Genomic DNA, 23,920 nt, shown 5'->3' with positions numbered 1-23,920 from the left:
CCAGCACTTTGGGAGGCTGAGGTGGGTGGATCACTTGAGGTCAGGAGTTTGAAACCAGCCTGGCCAACATGGTGAAATCCTGTCTTTACTAAAATTACAAAAATTAGCCATGCATTGGTGGCAGACACCTGTAAAGCCAGCTACTCGGGAGGCTGAGGCAGGAGAATCGCTTGAATCCAGGAGGTGGAGCTTGCAGTGAGCTCAGATCACACTAGCCTGGGCGACAGAGTGAGACTCCATCTCAAAAAAAAAGAAAAGAAAAGAGAAACATTGTTTATTGTAGTAAAATACATGTAACAAAATTTACTATCTTAACCAATTTTAAGTGTATGGTTCAGTGTTATTAAATACAAACCATCCACAGATTAGGAGAAAATATTTGGAATATATAAAGACCAAAAATTACAATTTGTTTTGCTAGGCTTAGATATTCATACCCTATGTTATTTAAGGCAAATTGAAATTTCGTACTGGATTTTGTATTTGTTTCTTAGATTTCTAGTTTTTAAAGGAGAGATTGGCCAGGAGCTGTGGTTGATGCCTGTAATCCCAGCACTTTGGGAAGCCAAGGCAAGAGGATCGCTTGAGGCCAGGAGTTGGAGACTAGCCTGGCCACTCTCTTGTCTGTATCCCTTGATGCACACAATTTTTTAATTTGATGAAGTACAATTTATTTTTCCTTTTGTTGCCTGTGCTTTCGGTGTTATAGCCAAAAAATCACTGCCAGATCCAGTGTCATGAAGATTGTCCCCTATGTTTTCTTCTAGAATTTTATAGTTTTAACTCCTAAATTTAGGTCTTTGATTCATTTTGAGTTAATTTTTTTATATAATATCAGATAAAGGTCCAACTTATTTTATTTTATTTTTTTGCATTGGATATCCAGTTTTCCCAGCACCATTTGTTGGAAAGTTTGTCCTTTCCACACAGATGGTATTGGCACCCATGCCAAAAATTAATTGACCATACACACAAGTGAATATTTTAAGAGTACAATGGGAAATGATGGACACTAGTAATCAAGGCTTCTAGGCAACTCTGAGTCTCTAGATTAACTTTCTTAAGCCCTTTTGGAGATGACAGACTCGAAAGGGAAAAGGGAGTTCTAAATTCCAAAAATCTCTTTACTAAGAGCAAAACATAAAGTAGTGAACATTAAACTTTGCATTTTTCCAACAAGAAACTATAGGAAAAAAAAGTTTTGCATAGGAAGAGGAAATTCGAGAAATGAACTCAAAGAAGAGAGGAAGTCAAGGAGGTCTTCGATAGAGATGAAGAAATACAAAGGCTTCAACAGAAAGAGAGAGGAAGAGGAAGAAGAGAAGGAAGAGGAGGAGGAGGAAGAAGAGGAGAAGGAAGAAGAGGAGAAGGAAGAAGAGGAGGAGGAAGTGGAGGAGGAGGAAGAAGAGAGGGAGGAAGAACAAGAGGAGGAGGAAGAAGAGGAGGAGAAAAGGAAGAAGAGGAAGAGGAAGAAGACAGGAGCCTGGTGCAGTGGCTTACACCTGTAATCCCAGCACTTCCGGAGGCCAAGGTAGGCGGATCACTTGAGGCAAGGAGTTTGAGCTCAGCCTAGCCAACATGGTGAAACGCCATGTCTACTAAAAACACAAAAATTAGCCAGGCTTGGTGGCAGGCACCTGTAGTCCCAGCTACTCGGGAGGCTGAGGCAGGAGAATTGCTTAAACCCAGGAGGCAGAGGTTGCAGTGAGCCAAGATCCTACCACTGCATTCCAGCTTGGGCAACAGAGCAAGACTCTGTCTCAAAAGACAAACAAACCAACAAGCAAGCAAACAAAAAACAGAAAAAAAAAAATTGTGGTATACTCAGATAAGGGAATACCATTCAGCAATAAAAAGGAATTAACTGTTGTAACACACAACTGCATGGATGAATCTCAAAATAATTATGCTGAGTGAAAGCAACCAGACCAAAACACAGTGCATCCTGGCCCATCAAATTGTATGCATTAAATATGTGCAGTTTTTTTGTATGTCAATAATACCTCAATAACACTGTAAATAAAGTATATTCTGAATGATTTCATTTAAACAAATTATAGAAAAAGCAAATTGATCTATAATGACAGAAAACAAGTCAGTGGTTCCCTGGTGCAGTTGAGGGGAGTGATGTGAGGGTGACTTTTGGATTAGGGAATGAAGAAATGTTTAGGGATGATGAGTATGCTGATTATCTTGAATGTGGTGATGATTTCACAGGTGATGATTTCACATATGTCAAAACTTATCCAATTTTTCATTTTCAATGTGTGCAGTTTTTGTATGTCAATAAAGCTATGCTAAAGAAAAGCTATTTTTGCTTTTGTAACAGAAGTGGAACTGAAAATCTGTATCCATTCTTTGTCAGAATTCCTGTATCTTTCATCATATCCTTGTAATCTTCTCTCACTTTGAATAGTAATGAGAGGTGAGCTCATGGATTCACAGCAATACCCTCACACTTTAAAGTTAAGGTTCCCCTGTGTGCAGACACTATTAGCAGCCTAAGGAACAGGCATCTCCCTTCCCTTTCTGTCAGAGTCCACTTTCCCATGTTATAAGCTGATAATGCCTGGACTTGTAACCCAATCAAGGCCAGTGAGACCAGAAGACAAGTCAACTGTGGGCGTTCTCGGGAAGATTTTCCAACCTAGTTAAAGAGAAACATGTGAAATGTCCCTCCTTCCCACCTTTGAATGTTGTTATATGAAGACATAGCTGGGTGCAGTGACTCACGCCTGTAACTTGGCACTTTGGGAGGCCGGGGCGGGTGAATCACTTGAGGTCAGGAGTTCAAGACCACCCTGGCCAACATGATAAAACCCCATCTCTACTAAAAATACAAAAATTAGCTGGGTGTGGCAGGAGGCACCTATAATCCCAGCTACTCTGGAGGCTGAGGCAGGAGAATAGCTTGAACCCAGGAGGTCCATGAAGCAGGTTGAGGTCCATGTCACTACTTGACAGGAGAAACAACTTCCACTTGGAGGCCCAAGCAAAGATTTTTAAGCTCCTGTGAAGTACTTTGCAATCCTTTGTTAAAGGAGGTACAATCACAATTTGTTTTGCTAGGCTTACTAGGCTTAGATATTCATATTCTATGTGACTTGAGGCAAATTGAAATTGTGTACTGGATTTTGTATTCGTTTCTTAGATTTCCAGTTTCTAAAGGAGAGATTGGCCAGGCGCTGTGGCTCATGCCTGTAATCCCAGCACTTTGAGAAGCCAAGGCGAGAGGATTGCTTGAGGACAGGAGTTGGAGACCAACATAGTGAGACCCACATCTCTACAAAACATTTTAAAAATTAGGGCATGGTGGTGAGCACTTAGCTACTCAAGACTGAGGTGGGAGAATCTCTTGAGGATTCTAGAAGATGGAAGCTGCTATGAGCCATGACTGCACTACTACACTCCAGGCTGAGCAATAGAGGGAGACCCTGTCTCAAAAAAAAAAAACCAACCAACCAAAAAACAAAAAAAATGGCCGGGTGCGGTGGCTCACGCCTGTAATCCCAGCATTTTGGGAGGCCGAGGCAGGCAGATCACGAGGTCAGGAGATCGAGACCATCCTGGCTAACACGGTGAAACCCTGTCTCTACTAAAAATACAACAAAACTAGCCGGGCGTGGTGGAGGGCACCTGTAGTCCCAGCAACTCCGGAGGCTGAGGCAGGAGATGGCGTGAACCCGGGAGGCGGAGCTTGTAGTGAGCCGATATTGTGCCACTGCACTCCAGCCTGGGTGACAAAGCGAGACTCCATCTCAAAACAAAACAAAACAAAAGCCAAAAAAATTAAGGAGAGATGACCTATATTTAAATAATTCAATTGTTTAATCATATGCTTTCACGTGTATTCTTTCTGGCAACAAGATCATAAATCTTTCTCCTCCAGCATTAAACCCAGTGCTTTGCAGCCAGGATTCTATAATACAATGATTGAGAAAAACAGGAGTAATAAGACATGGAAATCAATAGCAAATTATAACATGTTCATAAACAAGGTAGGTAACTGCTTCACGAATGCTATATATATGTGTTTTTGTTTGTTTGTTTTGAGACGGAGTCTCACCCAGGCTAGAGTGCAGTGGCGCGATCCTGGCTCACTGCAACCTCTGCTGCCTGGGTTCAAGCGATTTCTCGTGCCTCAGCCTCCCAGGTAGCTGGGACTACAGGCACGCGTCACCACACTCGGCCAATTTTTTTGTAGAGATGGGGGTTTCGCCATGTTGGACAGGCTGGTCTCGAACTCGCGACCTCGGGTGATCCTCCCGCCTAGGCCTCCCAAAGGGCTGGGATTACAGGCTTGAGCCGCCGCGCCCGGGCTTTTGCTCGTTTGCATCCACTGCAAACTGCATTAATCATTGACAAGCTCTAGCAGAGGTACTCCTGAGCCTGGAAAGCCCCTGCGGGAAGTCACAAAGCCTCCACATAAACTTGCTGTGTGGCACACAGCGTCGCCGCACCGCGCAACTAGGGAAGAGGGCTAAGGTGCAGGTCTCATCTCCCCTCCGCCCCCTTCCCAGAGCCCCGGCACTCAGCCCCTCCTTTCACCCGGGGAGGGGCGGGGCCGCGTACCGGAAGAGGCGGGGCCATCGGAGTGCCTAAGAGCTGCCCCCCGATGTCGCTCTTCCTTTCCCGCGGGACCGGCGAGGGAGGAAGAAGCGCGAAGAACCGTCTGTCATGCTGGTGTGGTGGCGGCGGCGGAGCCTGCGGGCCCGTAGCTGTGCTCTGCGAGGTGAGAGTGATCGCGGTCTTAGGTCCTCCTCCTCTATGTGCCGGGTTCCTCCGCCATGTGGGTGCCGAGCGCGGCCCCTGTCCCTTTCCCTGGCGCAGCGGAGCGGGCGACTGCTGCGTAGGCCAAAAGGCTACGCTCCCGGCACCCCCAAGGCCCACGAGCTTTCCCCACAAGCCATCTGCGCAGTCGCGTTTTGTCAGTAACCACCTGGGTGGCTTAGCTGACCTTTATCCGTCAGCACCGGTTCACTGTCCTCTGCTCTGAAACTGGTGAAGGGCCTTCTGACTTAAGGAGGTGCCTGCAAGGGACCGCCGCGGGGCTTCGTGCTCCACCGGGCCTTGGCCAGATCTCTCTTGTGTCCCCATCTAAGTTGTGCGTGCGGCCTTGGCGGTTTCAGGCTCTTAGTAGGCAGCTTGTTTTCCTTAAAAGGGAGCATTTTATAAATAGGAAGATGATTATCCGTTAGTTGTCAGGATGACCCTTACTGGACCGTACTTTGTGAGTGGCTTTGAAATTGTAATAAGCGCAGTTTACTGAGTCATAACTAGTCTCGACCCATTCGTAGAACTAGTCGGTATTTGTTCCTGGACCTTCCTTCGTAATACGCTCTAAAGTCAAGGCATGGAGGTCGGAGAACAACACGTGCAAGTATGGAAGTCCCTTAGGCTAAATGCCTGCTACACACGGAGATGCTTGTATTTACATAGAGATGTGTATTTCTGGACATAATACAGAAGAAACCGGTCAGCAGCTGGGAGGCTGGAAAAACCTGTTAGCTATTCAGAAACTTTTTTTTTTTTTTTTTTTTTTTTGAAGAGTCTGTTCTGTCGCCCGGGCTGGAGTGCAGTGGCTGGATCTTGGCTCCCTGAATCCTCCACCTTCAGGGTTCAAGCAGTTTTCTGCCTCAGCCTCCCGAGTAGCTGGGATTACAGGTGCCTGCCACCACGCCCGGCTAATTTTTGTATTTCTAGTAGAGACGGGGTTTCACCATCTTGGCCAGGCTGGTCTTGAACTCCTGACCTCGTGATCCACCCGGCTAAGCCTCCCAAAGTGCTGGGATTACAGGCATGAACCACCGCGCCCGGCCATAGAAACAAATTTTAAAATTTCGTCAGTGAGACTTGGTATAGGTAGTTTTTTTTTCCTTCAAATTTGAAATGCATTGCTTCGTGCGAAATAATCGTTAATTGTCAAGAGGACGAATGTCATGGCTTATACTTGAAATATTTTTGGTATTCTTATTTTTGAGGCTTCAGTAGCTTGAATTCTGTTTTCACTGGTAAGTGCTGGGACTTCTAAAAATTTCCAAACGAAATAACTGATAAAATTGGTAGTCCAGGAAAGTTCTGAAGCATAATACAAAAGAATCCACCGATACATTTGAGAACTATGATATTACCAATACTAGAGTATCTGTTGTTTACATTCCCCTGCTTCCTATTCATAGGTACCCACCATTTGGAATTTTGTGCCCATCAGTCTTTTGGTTTTTGTGGGGGAGGGGGTGGTGTGGATAGCTTTGGGTTTTTTTGTTGCTTTTTTGAGATGGAGTCTCGCTCCCGTCCGTGCAGGCTGGAGTGCAGTGGCACGATTCTCCTTCCTCAGCCTCCCGAGTAGCTGGGATTACAGGCACCCACCCTCACGCCCGGTTTATTTTTGTATTTTTAGTGGAGACGGGGTTTTGCTGTCTAGAACTGACCACAGGTGATCCACCCGCCCCAGCCCCCACACAGTGCTAGGATTACAGGCGTGAGAAACCGTGTCTGGCCCATTTTTTAGGCTTTGTAAAGACAGGATTATGCATGTTGTCTGCAGTTCCTGTGAATCATAATATTAAAATGAAACATTTTTGTTTCAGTTAATTTTTTTAATTACTCAAAACCAGTAATTTATATTCCTAATATTGATTGTGTGAAATATTTTCAGTATTTCAGCACATGAAAATGATTGTTTTGCAAGGTCCAACCTTGTATGTCTTAATAAATCATTTCCTATTGCTGCCTGGCTCAATGATGTATTCTCCTGCGGTGCTGTATGACATGATTTTTTACCCCAGTCCATGTTCTTTGCAGTGTTTTGTTAACTTGGGACTTAATTTTACAGGCATGTGTCCAGTAAAAATGCCAACGTAGGTATCCCTGCTCCAAAACTGCTAGGTTTGCTGTTTTAATGTTTTTAGGTGAAGGTCTTCACGCCAGTTTTTATACATCTAACCTGGCTCATAGCTCATCCTCGTCGAGCTGTGAGACAGAAAAGCAATGGCTGTGTACTCACTATGACCATTGTGTCTTAAAGTCAAAACTGTCACAGTGAAGGATATCATAAAATGTTTCTGCCATTTTCCTGCCAGTGCTAATGGCTCCTGTTTCCAGTTTGGAATAAGCTAATTTGTGGAATTATTAGGTGGTAATCAGACAAACATACTCAGTTACAGAGGTTTGGGTTTGTCAGTATTGACTATCAAAAAAGCAGAAACAGGTACTAGAATAATAGGACTTTTTTATTAAAAAGTGGGTTAGGAGTCTGAAAGGTAGATTGCAAGTACAGTTCCTAAAGGAATGAGATTCTCTTCTTGAACCATTCCTACATATAAGATGCCAAACAAAATGCAAATAAAAATGGGAATTCGAAATGTAATATTTAATTTCCAGGTGCAAGAAAGCCTTTGCGGTGAAGGTGTATGAAGGTCATCATGACAAATGTTTTCCAAAAACTTGTAGAAGGCTGTGAAAAAACTACGAGGATCACACGTCATGTATTGAGGTACCTAAATTTAATTAATGTTAGTTTTGTGATGTATTCTTGACAGATAGGTTTAATAGCTGGCACAGTGATGACTTAAATTACTTTTTGCCGTTTACCCAGCTGAGGGTGTCTTTGAAGAAATAATTTTAAGACTGAGATGCCAGTAATGTACATTGATTAATTACTGACATGTATGTAAGGCAATAATTTAATTAAGGGTGAATATTCTTTCTTTTTAGCATATAGGTTGCTGTAGATGAATGTTCTTTGCTGTCATGTTTAAAAATACTTCTGCTTCATTGCCTCAAGTAAGTGATTTGTCAAGCAACTCTATCTGCTGATAGTTCAGAAAGTATCTGATAAACTTCAAAGGGTGGGGGCCAATTCTTGTTGAAGTTGCTTTTGCATGTGGGGTATTCTCAACATTTAAGTTTTTGAGGAACGACTTGTGAATATTGAGGTTATATGAGAACTTTGAGTATGGAATGATTTTCACTGTTGGTTTCTGACTTTGTTTTGGAGGTGTGGCATGCAACATTTTGGAAGGAAAATTGAAGACTTGTTCAAGAAAACACGAACAGAAGCAAATGATGAAAATGAGCATTTTACTTGATGTTGATAACATCACAATAAATTATGGAGAAAAATACATATTTGGCTAACTGTTTTAATTGCTGAACAATAAAGTGTTTTCTTTTAAATCAATTCTAAATAGCTCCATTCTCATAGTCACTAGTCAGACCTGTTTTGAACATATTCGAAAGATTATATAATCTTGTGAATAATTAGATTATTTATGGGTGGTGATTCTCATTGAGGCCAACAGCTGGGGAGACATGTACCTCTAGGTTCCCTGTCTGGCTCCCCCTTCAGAGTTTGCTGTTGTACCAGATGGTTGGAATCTTAAAGCTCTTTAATGCCAAATAGCAATCAAATTCCCCCTTACAGATAAAGGTTTCACCTTTTTTATTCAGTTTGCTTTCATCTTTGTGAACAAAAAAGTCATCCTAATACTAGTACATGTAATAACTAAGCAATATGCTATGTTAAGAGAAATGACTGGACAGGCCAATCTGTCTAGGACTAAATTGGCATGAATTCTAAAGCTGAATTTATATCTGGGTGAAGGCTTAGAGCTAAATCTTTTCTCCTGTTGAGTACTAGCTTATAAATTCCTTTCACCAAAGTTATAGTTTTTATATGATAAATGGTATAAAACCTGTATGGCAACATCTTAGTCACTTCCCTCAGTACAGACTTGGGGGGTACAAGTGCAGTTCTGTTGCATAGGTATATGAAGTAGTTTGGAGTCTGAGCTTTTTGTGCAGCCATTACCTGAATGGTGTACATTTCACCCAGTAATTTTTCATCCCACACCCTACCCCCTTCTAATTCTCCAATAACCTTTAAAATACCATTGGCATCATATTTAATATTAATGAATTACCTCCTATAATTGTTTCTGAATGTACACTTCTACTCTTTAGGCACTGAAATAAAAGACTAGTAAATGTAGCCTTTGTAATGAGAAACTTAAACATTTAAATTTTTTTGTGAAGTAACTATCTTTGAGACAGGTTGGGTTTTTTGAGCTGGAGAGATTAAGGTGGCAGTGAGTTATGATTGCATCAGTACGCTACAGTTTGGGTGACAGCTACATATAAATATATATAAATATAGGTAAGTAAATAAAAGCCATCTTTGTGCCATGCATGTGGCTCACTCCTGTAATCCCAACACTTTGGGAAGCTGAGGTACTGAGATGGGAGGATAACTTGAGACCAGCCTGAGAAACATGGCAAAATCCCATCTCTACAAAAAAACACAAAAGTTAGCCCAGGGTGGTAGCATGTCCCTGTAGTCCCAGCTACTCGGAGGGCTAAGGTGGGAGAATTGCTTGCAAGGTCAAGGCTGCAGGGAGCTGAGATGGCGCCACTGCCCTCCAAACTGGATGAGAGCCCCTGTCTCAAAAAAAAATTTTAAAAAAAACTGTTTTTAAACTTTCCAATTGTAAAAGGATCCTAGTTTTATAAAATAGGAATGTGTTTTGCCTTCACCCCATAGAGAGCCAGACATGTTTGAAATGTAGTATTTGAGAAGCACAAAATAAACGTCTTAACATTCTAGAACTGTAATATGTAAATATTTTGCTGAAGACTACCTTTGTCACCAGGTGCGTTGGCTCATACCTGTAATCCCAGCACTTTGGGAGGCCAAGGCAGGCAGATCACCTGAGGTCAGGAGTTCGAGACCAGCCTGGCCAGCATGGTGAAACCCTGTCTCTACTAAAAATACAAAAATTAGCCGGTCATGGTGGAGTGCACCTGTAATCCCAGCTACTTGGGAGACTGAGGCAGGAGAATCTCTCGAACCTCGGAGGTGGAGGTTGCAGTGAGCCAAGATCGTGCCACTGCACTCCAGCCTGGGTGACAGAGCAAGACCCCGTCTCAACAAAAATACTACCTTTGGCTTCTGAAAACTAATACTGTTTTCTCCCTGCTACTAGTAGGTATTCAATAATACTGAACAACTTCCTCTGGGTCCTGTGGAGAATGAGAGGTCCAGCTGTATAGTTAAGCATCTCTGTTAAGGGACCAATTTTGAAAGAATTGATGCATGGTAGCATCTTGGTTAATAAAGTGACAATTTGGTAATGACATTTTGCTTTTCTGTGAATAGAACTGATCTTTTATTAAAGTTATGGAAACTGAACTAAACAGGATTTATAAATTTTACAAGGTAGATTTGTTTTCTCATGATGCCCCTATCTTCACAGCAGATATCTTCCCTCCAAAAATGAGGACTAGATTTGCAAGTTGGTTTCTTTGCCTTTTGGAACCTTTCTTGTAACCAGTTAGGGTTAGAGAGCCACTTTATAAGTTATTGGCTCCTTGATTCTGTGTAAAGTATTTTTTCATTTAATCTGGCATATACATGAAAACTTCCAAGGCTTTTCCTGATTCCATATTTAGGGCTTCTAAAACAGTAGTATGTAATGGACATGCCAGTAATAAAGCATGAAAAGGCCTTACATTTGAAACTTGGGGTTATATAAAATATTTAGTCATGAGTTTAGCAAGTTCACTAGTGAAGAAAAATGTTTTAATTTGTAGGAAAAGAGTTATTGCCATCTTGTGACAGTAGAGTGAACTACATAAAGGTTGACATTTTACACACTGCTTAAATTGCAACATTCTTTATATTTTTATCTGTTCACCACTGGTATTCTGGGCTAACCAGTTTTTCTTTATAGTATTCTCCTTGACAACTTTATCACTATTAAATTGTCCACATTGTTCTAAGTTTTAAAATTCTGTTGGTTTTAGAGGTTTGGATTAGTATTTATCACATTAGCAATTAGTTTTGAGGGGACTATATTTTATATTTTTAAAAATAGTATTCTAATATATTCCTGTACAAAGTATTATCAAAGCATTAGTTCAAAGTCACTCTCAAAATACTCACACTTTTTCTCCACTGCTTAAGTAGGAATGAACAAAAATTCCTCAAATTGTTTATTCATCACTAGAGAAAATAGTTGTCCCAGGTCCATATGTGGCAATAAATTGTTCCAGCTGTTGTTGGCACTGAGTTAGATAGAGATCCCTTTGCTCTAAGTATTCTTCATTATACAGTTCAAATGGAAATACTGCATTTGGAGCAACACAAAATGCAGTGGCCCCTAAATGAAGAAGATAATAGAGTGTAAATGACAAATACTGCTTAAGATGACAAATATGAAATCACATTTTCAACCAAAATATTTTATTGGAATCTTAAAAATTAAGCCCAAGCCCATGTGGTTCTGTGAAAAATAAAAGTTAAAAAATTAAGTTTTGACCTATTCAGAAGAGTATTTCAATAACCATTATTGAAATCTGACTTTTGTTTTCTGAAACCCAGAAAGCAGGTTCAGTAAATGCACAAACATTGGTACCAGGGCCAATGGAAGAAGTATGTTGATGTTTATAAAGTTTAGAACTAGAAATTTGTCTTCTTTTTTTTTTTTTTTTTTTGAGACGGAGTCTCGCTCTGTAGCCCAGGCTGGAGTGCAGTGGCCAGATCTCAGCTCACTGCAAGCTCCGCCTCCCGGGTTCACGCCATTCTCCTGCCTCAGCCTCCCGAGTAGCTGGGACTACAGGCGCCTGCCACCTCGCCCGGCTATTTTTTTGTATTTTTTAGTAGAGACGGGGTTTCACCGGGTTAGCCAGGATGGTCTCGATCTCCTGACCTCGTGATCCACCCGTCTCGGCCTCCCAAAGTGCTGGGATTACAGGCTTGAGCCACCGCGCCCAGCCTAGAAATTTGTCTTCTACTGAAATAGTCATTATAGTTTTGAAGCTGACTACTGATGTGAGGACGTGACAGGAGTAGGGAGAAAAGGTACTGGAAAGCAGGGAAACACTAATCTATTTGATTAAGTGGATGATCAAAGATAAAGACATTGTAGTACATTTCTCAGTTGTTTAACCCATTTACATAAAGGCAGACACATAAATCTATGGAAGGGTTTCAAGACCATTCTACGGGAAAGGACAGACTCACTTTGGGTTTGGCAATGATTTCCTGAATGTGACATCAAAAGTACAGGCACCAAAAGAAAATATACATAAATGGGACCACATCAAAATTTAAAACTGCATAAAACAATACAACCAACAGTGAAAAGACAACCCATGGAATGGGAGAAAATACTTGCAAATCATATCTCTGATAAAGGGGTCTATAAATCCACAGTAAGAAAATAATCATTAAAAAATAGGCAGAGAACTAGTCATTTCTCTAAAGAAAAACGACCAATAAGCACACGAGAAAGATGTTCAATACCACTAATCATTAGGAAAATACAAATCAAAACTACGATGAGCTACCACCTCACACCCATAAGGATTTATTATAAAAATAAAAAACAGAAAATGACAGGTGTTGGAGAGGATGTGGAGAAATTAGAAGCTTTGTGCACTGTTGGGAATGGAAAATGGTGCACCCACTGTGGAAAACAGGATGGCGGCATCACAAAGAGTAAACAATTACTGTATGATACAGCAATTTCACTTCTGGGTATATACCCAAAAGAATTGAAAGCAGGGTCTTAAAGAGATATTAGCACACCCATGTTCATAGCAGTGTAATTCACAATAGCCAAAGGTGGAAGCAACAGAAATGTCCATTGACAGGTGAATGGATAAACAAAACATTGTATTTACATACAATAGGATATTATTCAGCCTTAAAAAGGAAGGAAATTCTAATACATGTACAATATGGATGAACCTTGAGAACATTATGCTAAGTGAAATAAGCCAGTCATGAAAGGACAAATGTATGATTCCACTTATATGAGGTACCTAGAATAGTCAAATTCATAGAGGCAGTAGAGTGATGGTTCCCAGGAGGAGTAGAGGAGGAAATGAGGAGTTATTGTTTAATGGGTACGCAGTTTCAGTTTGGGAAGATGAAAAAGCTCTGGAGACGAACAGTGGTGATGGTTGCACAACAGTGTGAATGTGAATGTACTTAACACACTGAACTGAACATTTTAAAATAGTTAAAATAAGTAGATTTTATGTATATTTTACTTCAATTTAAAAATTGACCATGAGGAGATAAGCTCTTCTCCTTTATTCATTAATTCATTGAACAAGTACTTAATGTGACAGGCCAAGAGTAGAGTCTAGCAACTGTGCCAGGCAGTGCCCACCTTCCTAGAGCCTCATAAGAACAGCCTCAGACTTCTGACTGCTTCCTTTCCTACCTGACCTTCTCTGAAAGCTTACTATCCCTTAAGAACACTGCTTTCCTTGTGCCTCTCCAAAATGAAGCTATTTTTTCCCAAACATCCCATATACACAGTGTCACAAGACACAGTCAGAACCTAGCTTGCTGCCCCTCTGCTGCCTCCAGACCATTCTTGCCCATGCTTCCCTTTTGGTAAAAATCCTTTCTTCTTTGATGTTCAGTGCCACCTGGTTTTACTGTCCTTCTCCTTCTATAGTCAACCAGCAGCTCTCAGCACTTTGCTCAAAATCTTTCTTTCTTCCCTAATACCTGACATTCAGTGATTTTCATGTGGATGACCCATTTAACTCCCTTGCAATGTCCCACCTTTCCCTTCCGCCTCAGCCATACATCCCACAGTCACAGGAAACTAATATCACCAGAAACTTACTTCAAAACCTTGAGTTCCCACTCACTTCAAAACCACAACCCACTCCCCTACTCTACCTCCTATGCTTCCAGTTCATTTGCTCAAATGTTTCAGGTCTACTTCAGAGACCTCCAATCTGCTTCCTCTAATTCACTTTCTTCGTTAACCAGCTTAAAAGTCCCTCCCTTTAAAAGTCCCCCCACTCCTTTGCCCCTCAGCACCACTCTGCCACACTCACTTATCAAAACCTCAACTCTGCACGAACCCAACCATTCACCTTGTGCTGGCACGAAGGCTGCTAGGCAGAAAATCACACAACTGGCATTTCTTCTTTTCTCTTTAAGTGAGTCACAGTAACTCTAAACGATCACCTGCCTGGCAAGCCTGCTGAGTTTCCCTGGGACACTTCTCTTGTAGCCCCAACAATGACTATTATATTCCATTCTTTGCTCCTCAAACCTTTCATTTTCAGCTGATAACATCAAGTAAAGTATATGGCCAAACTTACAAACCTACCTGGTTCTGTATCTGTTTTCTTCCCATCTGTAAAATGAATAAGTGACCCATTTATCAGAGGCCAATACATGTACCCTGGATCCTATCCCCTCTCACCCTTTTTGTAGTTCACTCATTGATCTTCCTGTCTTTCTGTAGTGTTATTAGTTTACTCTCTACTGCACATCCTACGATTTTATACCTTCTATCTTAAAAAAAAAGTTCCTTCCTGAACAACACATCCTTCTCCAGTGATTCCCTCATTTTTTCCCTCATCTTCATAGTTTGTCTATGTGTGCTGTCTCTGTAGCCTCATCTCCATTCCCATGCCACTGAAATAGCTCTGATCATGGCTACCTACAACCTTTAGGTTACCAAACTGAATCTCACTCAAACTCTTAGTAGCATGTGATTCAGTTGACCACTCTGCCGCTTTCTGGAAAAACTCTCATTTCTTAGAAAATCACACAACACTTGATTTTCTTTCTATGTTCTAGCTACTGCTCCTAAGCCTCCTTTGTTAGTTCCTCCTCCACAACCCCGTATAAATCTTCAAGGGCAGTCCTGGGGTTCCCACTAGTCTCTATTTAGGCGATTTCATCCATTCCTTGGCTCTGAGTACCATCTCTATGCTGGTGATTCCTAAATTATATTCCTAGGTTAGAACTTTTTCTAAGCTCCAGATTCTTTTATCTCTCTATTGATATATCTGTAGGATATCTCCTTTAAAAAAAAAAAAGCTATATATATATACTCTTTTCCTCCACTGCTTAAGTAGGAATGAACAAAAATTCATATATATAACTTTTTTTTTTTTTTTGAGATGGAGTCTTGCTTTGTCACCCAGGCTGGAGTGCAGTGGCATGATCTTGGCTCACTGCAACCTCTGCCTCCCAGGTTCAAGCAATTCTCCTGTCTCAGGCTCCCGAGTAGTTGGGATTACAGACGCATGCCACCACGCCCAGCTACTTGTCTTTTTAGTAGTGACAGGGTTTCACCATGTTGGCCAGGCTGGTCTCGAACTCCTGACCTCAAGTGATCCGCCCCCCTCGGCCTCCCAAAGTGCTGGCGTGAGCCACCGCTCCTGGCCATTTATTATTTTTTTTAAATTAGGGTCTTGTTATGTTGCCCAGGCTGGTTTCAAACTCTTGGGCTCAAGCAATCCTTTCGCTTTGGCCTCCCAAAGTGCTGGGATTACAGATATGAGCCACTGTGCTCAGACTATAGAATATCTCAAAGTTATATCTATAATTTGATTTTTCTCCCAGCTCTTTTTCTTTCTTTCTCCCCAGATTTGGTAATTGGCATGATTATCCACCCAGCTGCTCAAGGCAGAAACATGGGAGTTTTCCTTAATTACTCCCTCTCCTCCTTTCCCCTACCCCCAACTCTTAAATCTAGTTCATGAGCACGACCTATTGGTTTTTGCATCTAATGTGTATCTCTAATTCACTAATTTCTTTCCATTTCTACTGACTCTACCTAGTCGAATCTCTCATTATCAACTAACTGGACTACAACAACTAGTCTCCCACTTTCTGCTCTTAACCATTCTCCATACCATTCTCCATACCTCCAACCCATTCTCCATACCAACTCCAAACATGGTATTTCAAAAATATAATTGATCACATTAGTTCTCTGTTCCTCATTGCACTTGGATTACAATCCCAATTTTCTACCATGGTCTGTCTGGTCTTACTTTCCTCTCTAACCTCAACTACGATGCTTACTCTGCTTACTATGTTTTAGCCACCCTGGACCTCTTTCAGTATTTTGAAAACACCTGCATATGTGGTTCCCCTCTAACTTGACTTCTCATTCTTCACCTATTTGCTTAAATAAATATCACTTCCTTAGAGAGGTCTCCCTAAAATCCAAAGTAAGTCCCTTCCATTGTTCTTTCTCATAATATCCTGTTGATTTTCTTCATAGCATCTATCTCAATTTGTATTATATATTCATTAATGTCTTTACTTTTTTTTTTTTTTTTTTTTGAGACAGGGTCTCACCCTGTTGCCCAGGCTAAAGTGCAGTGGCATGATCATGGCTCATTGCAGCCTCGACCTCCTGGGCTCAAGCCATCCTCCCACCTCAGCTTACCGAGTAGCTAGGACTACAGGTATACACCATCACACCCAGCTATTTAAAAAAATTTTTTTTGTACAGATGGGAGGTCTCATTATGTTGCCCAAGCTGGTCTCGAACTCCTGGGATAAAGTGATTCTCTTGCCTTGGCCTCTCAAAGTGCTGGGATTACAGGCATGAGCCATGATGCCCCACCATGTGTTTACTCTTTTTTTTCTTTTTTCTTTTTTGAGACAGTCTCTTGCTCTGCCGCCCAGGCTCACTGCAACCTCCGCCTACCGGGTTCAAGCAATTCTCCTTCCTCAGCCTCCCAAGTAGTTGGGACTGTAGGCACACACCACCACACCCGGCTAATTTTTGTATTTTTAGTAGAGACAGGGTTTCATCATGTTGGCCAGGCTGGTCTCGAACTCCTGACCTCAAGTGATCCGCTGCCCCAGCCTCCTAGTGTTGGGATTATAGGTGTGAACCACTGTGCCTGGCTCATGTGTTCACTTTTTAATATCTGTTCTCTCACTAGGCTGTAAGTTCTACTACGGTAGAGACTGTAACTTTTTTTCACTACTATGTAACTAGTGCCTAGCACCTAGTGATCATTCAATAAATATTTATTGACTCACAGATTGGAAAAAAGATCATGAATATTTAGTTCAAATAGTGATAATTATGAGGCATATTATGAGAACATATAACACACTATAATTTTAATACATCAATCCTCAAATTATAATTAACCTCAAATTACCTTTACAGTTTTACTTTAATATATACAGCCATACCTCAGAGATATTGCAAGTTCAATTCCAGATCAAAAAAGTGGTTCAGTTCCACAAAAAAGTGAATATCACAATAAAGCAAGCCACATCAATTATTTGTTTTCCCAATGTACATAAAAGTTATATTTACACTATATTGTAGTCTACTAAGTGTGCAATAGCATTATGTCTAAAAACAAGATCCAAACATACTTTAATTTAAAAATGATTTATTGCTAAAAAAAAATGCCAAAAATCATCCTCTGCCTTCAGGAGTCATAATCTTTTTGCTGGTGGAAGGTCTTGTCTCCATGTAGATGACTGCTAACTGATCATCAGCGCAGTGTTTGTTGGAGGTTGGGATGGCTGTGACAATGTCTTAAAATGAGACAATAATGAAGTTTGCTGCATTGACTGACTCTTTCATGAAAGATTTCGTTGTAGCATGTGATGATTTTTTTTTTTTTGGTCATTTTTATTTATGTTTTTTATTACACTTTAAGTTCTGGGGTACATGTGCAGAACGTGCAAGTTTGTAACATAGGTATACACGTGCCATGGTGGTTTGCTGCACCCATCAACCCATCACCTATATTAGGTATTCCTCTTAATGCTATCCCTCCTCTGGCTCCCCCCACCAACAGGCCTCGGTGTGTGATGTTTTCCCTCCCTGTGTCCATGTGTTCTCATTGTTCAACTCCCACTTATGAGTGAGAGCACGCGGTGTTTGGTTTTCTGTTCTTGTGTTAGTTTGCTGAGAGTGATCGTTTCCAGCTTCATCTATGTCCCTGCAAAGTAGATGTACTCATTCTTTTTTATGGCTGCATAGTATTCCATGATGTATATGTGCCACATTTTTCTTATCCAGTCTATCATTGATGGCCTTTAGGGTGATGCTGTTTGCTAGCATATTTACCCACAGTGGAACTTCTTTCAAAATTGCAGGCAATCCTCTCAAACACTGCCACTGCTTTATCAACTAAGTTTATGGACTATTCTAAATCCTTTGTTGTCATTTCAACAGTGTTCACAGAATCTTCCCCAGGAATAGATTCCATCTCAAGAAACCACTTTCTTTACATCCATAAGAAGCAACTTTTCATCCGTTCATGTTTGATCATCAGTCTACAGCAATTAAGTCACATCTTCAGGCTCCACTTCTAATTCTAGTTCTCTTGCTGTTTCCGCCACATTTGCAGTTACTTCCTCTACTGAAGTCTTGAACCCCTTAAAGTCAGCCAGGAGGGCTGGAATCAACTTCTTCCAAACTCCTGTTAATGTAGATATTTTAACCTCCTCCCATAAATCACGAATGTTCTTAATCACATCTAGAATGGTAAATCTTTTCCAGAAGGTTTTCAATGACTTTGCCCAGCTCCATCAGAGGAATCATGGCAGTGATGGACATAACAAGGCTTGAATGTTGAAATTACTTCTTTATCCAGGGGCTGCAGAATACATGTTAGCAGGCATAATAACAACATTTATGTCCTTGTACATCTCCATTAGAGCTCTTGGGAGACCAGGTGCATTGTCAATGAGCAGTAATCTTTTGAAGGGAATCCTTTTTTTTTTTTTTTTTCTTGAGATAGAGTCTCGCCCAGTCACCCAGGCTGGAGTGCAATGGTATGATCTTGGCTCACTGCAACCCCTGCCTCCCGGGTTCCAGCAATTCTCTGACTCAGCCTCCCGAGTAGCTGGGATTACAGGTGCCTGCCAGCACACCCAGCTGATTTTTGTATTTTTAGTAGAGACAGGGTTTCACCATCTTGGCCAGGCTGGTCTTGAACTCCTGACCTTGTGATCCACCTGCCTCGGCCTCCCAAAGTGCTGGGACTACAGGCATGAGCCACCGCATCCGGCCCTGGGAATCCTTTTTTTCTGAGCAGTAGATCTTCACAGTAGGCTTCAAATATCCAATAAACCATGCAGTAAACAGAAGTGCTGTCATCCTGGCCTTGTTGTTCCCTTCTAGAGTACAGGCAGAGCATGATTAGCATTCTTTAATGGCCTTAAAATTTTCAGACTAGTATATGGACATTGGCTTTGACTTAAAGTCAGCAGCTGCATTAGCTCCTAACAAGGGAGTTAGCCTGTCCTTTGAACCGTTGAAGCCAGGCATTGAAGTCTCCTTTCTAGCTATGAAGGTCCTAGATGGCATCTTCTTCTAATAGAAGGCTATTTTGTCTATATGGAAAATCTGTTGTTTAGTGTAGCCACCTTCATCATCATCTTAGCTAGATTTCCTGGGTAACTTGCTGCAGCTTCTCCATCAACACTTGCTGCTTCATGTTGTACTTTTATGTTATAGAGATGGTAGCTTTCCCTCAGCCTCATGAACCAACCTCTGGTAGCTTTTGACTTTTCTTCTGCAGCTGCCTTACCTCTCTGAGCCTTCATAGAATTGAAGAGACTTAGGGCCTTGCTCTGGATTAGGGTTTGGCTTAAGGGAACGTTGTGGTTGGTTTGATCTATTCAGACCACTAAAGCTTTCTCCATATCAGCAGTAAGGCTGTTTTGCTTTCTGATCGTTTGTGTGTTCACTGGAGTAGCACTTTAAATTTCAAGAAGTTTTTTGTTTGTTTGTTTGTTTGTTTTGAGATGGGGTCTCCCTCTGTCACCCAGGTTGGAGTGCAGTGGCATGATCTTGGCTCACTGCAACCTCTGCCTCCTAGCGAGACTCTGTCTAAAAAAAATTGAAAAAAAAATTCAATATACCTAACCAAAATTCATTATGAAAGGAAAAGTAACTAAAGGTGAAAAAAATCTTCACATGGGTTTTTCTCCCTCCCTCCCTCCCAAAATAATAAATGCTGTTTATTTATTTATTTATTGAAACAGTCTTACTCTGTTTCCCAGGCTGGAGTGTAGTGGCACCATTTCAGCTCACTGAAACCTCTGCTTCCTGGGTTCAAGTGATTTTCCTGCCTCAGCCTCCTGAGTAGCTGGGATTATAGGCAGCTGGCAACAGGCCCAGCTAATTTTTGTATTTTTAGTAGAGATGGGAGTTTCACCATGTTGGCCAGGCTTGTCTTGAACTCCTGATCTCAGGTGATCTACCTGCCTTGGACCCCCAAAGTTGTAGGATTACAGACGTGAACCACCACGCTCAGCCTCCCTCAGTAAATACTTCAAGAAAGTCTTGACAAAATAGTCACTGTATTAGTCCATTTTCATACTGCTATAAAGAACTGCCCAAAACTGGATAATTTATAAAGGAAAGAGGTTTAATTGACTCACAGTTCAGCATGGCTGAGGAGGCCTCAGGAAACTTACAATCATGTTGGAAGGTGAAGGGGAAGCAAGACATCTTCTTCACAGGGTGGCAGGAAGGAGAAGTGCCAAGCAAAGGGGAGGGAGCCCCTTATGAAACCATCAGATCTCATGAGAACTCACTCACTATCACAAGAACACTACCCCCATGATTCAGTTACCTTCATTTGGTCTCTCCCTTGACATGTGGGGATTATGGGGATTACAATTCAAGATGAAGTCTGGGTGAGGACACAAAGCCTAACCATATCAGTCCACCCTGACCCCTCCCAAATCTCATGTTCCTTTCACATTTCAAATCCAATCAGTCCCCCAGAGTTTTAATTCATTCTAGCATTAACCCAAAAGTCCAAGTCCAAAGTCTCATCTGAGACAAGGCAAGTCCTTTTCACCTATGAGCTTCTAAAATCCAAAGCAAGTTAGTTACTTCCTAAATACCATAGGAGTACAGGCTGTACACCTAAATACACCTGTTCTAAATAGAAGAAATTGGCCAAAATGAAGGGGCTACAAGCCCCATGCAAGTCCAAAATCCAGTACGGCAGTCATTTTTTTTTATTTTTATTTTTTTTTTGAGATGGAGTTTTGCTCTTGTTGGCCAAGCTGGTGTGCAATGGCATGATCTCATCTCACTGCAACCTCCATCTCCCAGGTTCAAGCGATTCTCCAGCCTCAGCCTACCAAGTAGCTGGGATTATAGGTGCCTGCCACCACGCCCAGCTAATTTTGTATTTTTAGTAGAGACAGGGTTTCACCATGTTGGCCAGACTGGTCTCCAACTCCTGACCTCAGGTGATCCACATGCCTTGGCCTCCCAGAGTACTGGGACTGCAGGTGTTAGCCACTGTGCCTGGCTAACTTAAAGTTGCAAAATGATCTCTTTTGACTCCATGTGTCACATCCAGGACATGCTGATGTAAGAGAGGGGCTCCCGCTGCTTTCACAGGCTGGTGCTGAGTGTCTGCAGCTTTCCTAGGTAACGGTACAAGCTGTTAGTGAATCCACCATTCTGGGGTCTGGAGGACAGTGGCCCTCTTCTCACGGCTACACTAGGGAGTGCCCAGTGGGGACTCTGTGTGTTGGGGGTCCAACCCCACATTTCCCTTCCTCACTGCCCTAGCAGAGGTTCTCCATGAGGGCTACACCCCTACAGCAAACTTCTGCAGGGACATCCATACATTTCTATACATTGTCTGAAATCTAGGCAGAGGTTCCCAAATCTCAATTCTTGACTTCTGTGCAACTGCCGGCCCAACACCACATGTAAGCCACCAAGGTTTGGGGCTTGCACCCTCTGAAGCAACAGCCTGAGCTATACGTTAGCCCCTTTGAGCCAAGGCTGGGATGCAGGGCACCAAGTCCCAATATTCACAAAGCAGCAAGGCCCTGCGCCTGGCCCACAAAACCATTTTTCCTCCTAGGCCTCTGGGCCTGTGAGGGGAGGGGCTGCTGCAAAGACCTCTGATATGCCCGGGAGACATTTTCCCCATTGTCTTGGTAATTAACATTTGACTTCCCGTTACTTATGCAAATTTCTGCAGCCTGCTTGAATTTATCTACAGAAAATGAGTTTTTGCCTTTTTACTGCATAATCAGGCTGCAAATTTTCCAGACTTCAATGTTCTGCTTCCCATAAGTTCCAATTTCTGATTATGTCTCTCAAGTTCAAAGTTCCACAGATCTCTAGGGCAGAAGCAAAATGGCACCAGTCTCTCTCTTTGTAGAGCACAGCAAGAGTCACCTTTATTCCAGTTCTGAGCAAGTTCCTAATCTCCACCTGAGACCACCTCAGCCTGGACTTCATTGTCCATATCACTATCAGCATTTTGGTCAAAGACGTTCAACAAGTCTCTAGGAAGTTCCAACTTTCCCACATCCTCCTATCTGCTTCTGAGTCCTCCAAACTGTTCCAACCTCTGCCTGTTGTCCAGTTCCAAAGTCACATCCACATTTTTGGGTATCTTTATAGCGGTACCCCACTCTGCAGTACCAATTTACTGTATTAGTCTATTTTCATACTGCTATAAAGAACTGTCTAAGACTGCGTAATTTATAAAGGAAAGAGGTTTAATTAGCTCACAGTTCAGCATGGCTGGGCAGGCCTCAAGAAACTTGCAATCATGGCAGAAGGTGACAGGGAAGCAAGGCACCTTCTTTCAAGGCAGCAGGAAGGAGAACTGCCAAGTGTAGGGGGAAGAGCCCTTATAAAACCATCAGATTTGTGAGAACTCACTCACTATCATGAGAACAGCATAGGGGAAACCACCCCCCTGATTCAGTTACCTCCACCTGGTCTCTCCTTTGACATTTGGGGATTATGGGGATTTCAATTCAAGATGAGATTTGGATGGGGATGCAAAGCCTAACTGTATCAGTCATGAAGTTAAAATATTCAGCCATATGGCTGGGCGTGGTAGTTCACACCTGTAATCTCAGCACTTTGGGAGGCCAAGGAAGGCAGATCACTTGAGGTCTTGACAGTTTGAGACCAGCCTGGCTAACATGGCAAAACCCCATCTATACTAAAAATACAAAAATTAGCTGGGCCTGGTGGTGCATGCTTGTAATTTCAGCTACTCAGGAGGCTGAGGCAGGAGAATCACTTGAACCCAGGAGATGGTGGTTGCAGTGAGCCAAGATTGTGCCACTGCACTCCAGCCTGGGTGATGGAGTGGGACTGTCTCAAAAATAAATAAATAAATAAATACATACATACATACATACACACATACATACATAGATACTCAGTCATATTCTATCATAGGAGTCCTTAATATAATAATACTATAATTCTTCAATTCAAAGACATATACTTTCATCTTATTACTGTACTCCAGTTGTATCTTAACAATTGATGGCAAGGCATGGTAAAATTGGCAGAATTTTTTCTTTACTTCACATAGAATAATGTGTCTTAGATTTAATGAAATGTGGTCTTAAACATAGAATAGGAAAAGCATGTAAAGATAAAGCAAATTGATAATCTTCAACAAACCTGACAAAAAACAAGAAAGGGGGAAAGGATTCCCTATTTAGCAAATGGTACTGGGAAAACTGGCTAGCCATATGCAGAAAACAGAAACAAGATCCCTTCCTTATATCTTTTTTTTTTTTTGATAAAGTTCAATGTATTAATTTTTTTTATATACTTTAAGTTCTAGGGTACATGTGCACAATGTGCAGGTTTGTTACATATGTATACATAAGCCATGTTGGTGTGCTGCACACATTAACTCATCATTTACATTAGGTATATCTCCTAATGCTATCCCTCCCCGCTCCCCCCACCCCACAAAAGGCCCCAGCATGTGATGTTCCCCTTCCTGTGTCCAAGTGTTCTCATTGTTCAATTCCCACCTATGAGTGAGAACATGCAGTGTTTGCTTTTCTGTTCTTGCGATAGTTTGCTGAGAATGATGGTTTCCAGCTGCATCCATGTCCCTACAAAGGACATGAACTAATCCTTTTTTATGGCTGCATAGTATTCCATGGTGTGTATATGCCACATTTGCTTAATCCAGTCTGTCGTTGATAGACATCTGGGTTGGTTCCAAGTCTTTGCTATTGTGAATAGTGCCGCAATAAACATACGCGTGCATGTCTCTTTATAGCAGCATGATTTATAATCCTTTGGGTATATACCCAGTAATGGGATGGCTGGGTCAAATGGTATTTCTAGTTCTA

General features: G+C 41.8%; 1 protein-coding gene and 1 long non-coding RNA gene across 2 annotated transcripts in view; one reads left to right on the top strand and one right to left on the bottom strand.

Moving 5' to 3' along the window:
- Positions 1-4,620: 4,620 nt before the first annotated feature.
- Positions 4,621-8,182, top strand: LOC105536992. The gene is made up of 3 exons (XR_001005653.1): positions 4,621-4,732; positions 7,384-7,495; positions 8,000-8,182. It is a non-coding gene; the product is annotated as an uncharacterized LOC105536992 (long non-coding RNA).
- A 2,546-nt stretch (positions 8,183-10,728) lies between these two features.
- MCMDC2 (minichromosome maintenance domain containing 2) overlaps positions 10,729-23,920 on the bottom strand; it is a 52,317-nt gene continuing 39,125 nt past the window's right edge. The window contains exon 15 of the mRNA XM_011976483.1: positions 10,729-11,159. Coding sequence (XP_011831873.1) covers positions 10,993-11,159 — 167 coding nt within the window. The 3' untranslated portion in view covers positions 10,729-10,992. The remainder of the gene's footprint in view (positions 11,160-23,920) is intronic.

Source organism: Mandrillus leucophaeus, unplaced genomic scaffold (assembly GCF_000951045.1).
Source record: "Mandrillus leucophaeus isolate KB7577 unplaced genomic scaffold, Mleu.le_1.0 Scaffold167, whole genome shotgun sequence".
NCBI classification, from domain to species: domain Eukaryota; kingdom Metazoa; phylum Chordata; class Mammalia; order Primates; family Cercopithecidae; genus Mandrillus; species Mandrillus leucophaeus.
Note: the sequence above shows the minus strand (reverse complement) of the source record. Positions and strands in the feature narration are given on the sequence as shown.